General features: G+C 37.3%; 1 protein-coding gene across 2 annotated transcripts in view; it reads right to left on the bottom strand.

Moving 5' to 3' along the window:
* LOC106880709 (uncharacterized) overlaps positions 1 to 1163 on the bottom strand; it is a 38110-nt gene extending 36947 nt beyond the window's left edge. Inside the window, exon 1 of one of the 2 annotated variants that reach the window (XR_008266304.1) lies at positions 935 to 1163. Coding sequence is in view for 1 of the 2 variants with exons in the window: in XM_014930785.2 (XP_014786271.1) it covers positions 935 to 983 (49 nt within the window). In the remaining variant the exon portion in view is untranslated. The remainder of the gene's footprint in view (positions 1 to 934) is intronic. The other variant, XM_014930785.2, reaches the window with a different exon arrangement.
* Between the last annotated feature and the right edge of the window lie 67 nt (positions 1164 to 1230).

The raw sequence follows: 1230 nt of genomic DNA, 5'->3' as shown, positions 1-1230 counted from the left end.
ATATATATAAGGGACAAAATCCAAAATTACAGGTAAAAACTCAATTAAAATCAATTTATAAAAAATTAAAATTAAATTGAGCTTTATATATACGACGGGCTTCTTCCAGTTTCCAAATACACTCCTAAAGCTAAAGAAACATCCATACAACTTAGGGCAACTCCAAAAATGAGGAAAACAAGAATAGGTCATACCATTTATAGTGACACACAATCCATGTCACCAAAATATCTTTAGCATCGCCAAAGCAAATTTGCAGACCATTGCTCAAAGTAATGAATTAAAAGATATAAGCACAAATCTGGCTATGATTTTAAGTAAAAGACAGCCGAAGAACTTGAAACAAATATTAACAAAGGCAAAGTTTGGTCTAAGCATCAATGACGAATCATTCTCTGTAGTATCTAAATGCAACGATAATCGGTGTGGTACATCTCAGTTCATATATATTGGTCAATATATGAACACAATATCCGGAAGAATATTTACAAATGCAAATATGAACTGCAATATGTGTGTGTATGTGTGTGTGTGGGTGGGGTATGTTTGTGTGTGTCTGTGCTCGTCTCTCCACCATCACCTGACAGCCGATGCTGGTGTGTTTACGTCCCCTTAACTAGCGGTTCGGCAAAGGTACCGACAGAATAAATTACTAGGCTTACAAAGAATAACTCTCGATTTGTTCGACTAAAGGCGGTCCTCCAGCATGGCCACAGTCAAATGACGGAAACAAGTAAAAGAATAAAAGAATAAATATGTAAATATATCTGGGTATATGTATGTATATGTGTGTGTGCGTGCGCACCTGTGCGTGTGTGTATGTGTGTGTGTACGTGTGTGCATAATGCGTCTTGCAACGATTAAAATATGCAACGTAAGAGAAGATTCAGTGTTGTAACTGAAGAATGTATTATTTTTCTTAATATTAACTTACAGGCCGAAGTGTAAGAAGCCATCATCAGTATCATCATAGCTAACAACATCGTTGATCTTGAGCGACAAGTATAAGGCAGAAGGAGAAATGATCGTCGGATCCCAGAAACCAGAAATTTTACGAAAAGATGTGTCTGATTCGAAAATTGTAGTCGAAATGGCCAAACACAACAAAAAATAGAGAGAAAAAGCGCAGTGACTGGGAGGGGGAGTTAAGTTTGAAGCGTGAGTGAAGCTGAAATAGTTCCATCTTTCTGTTTCTTTATTCCCCCCTCTCTCTCTCTCTCTCTCTCTCTC

This window comes from Octopus bimaculoides, chromosome 20, assembly GCF_001194135.2.
Source record: "Octopus bimaculoides isolate UCB-OBI-ISO-001 chromosome 20, ASM119413v2, whole genome shotgun sequence".
Lineage (NCBI taxonomy): Eukaryota > Metazoa > Mollusca > Cephalopoda > Octopoda > Octopodidae > Octopus > Octopus bimaculoides.
Note: the sequence above shows the minus strand (reverse complement) of the source record. Positions and strands in the feature narration are given on the sequence as shown.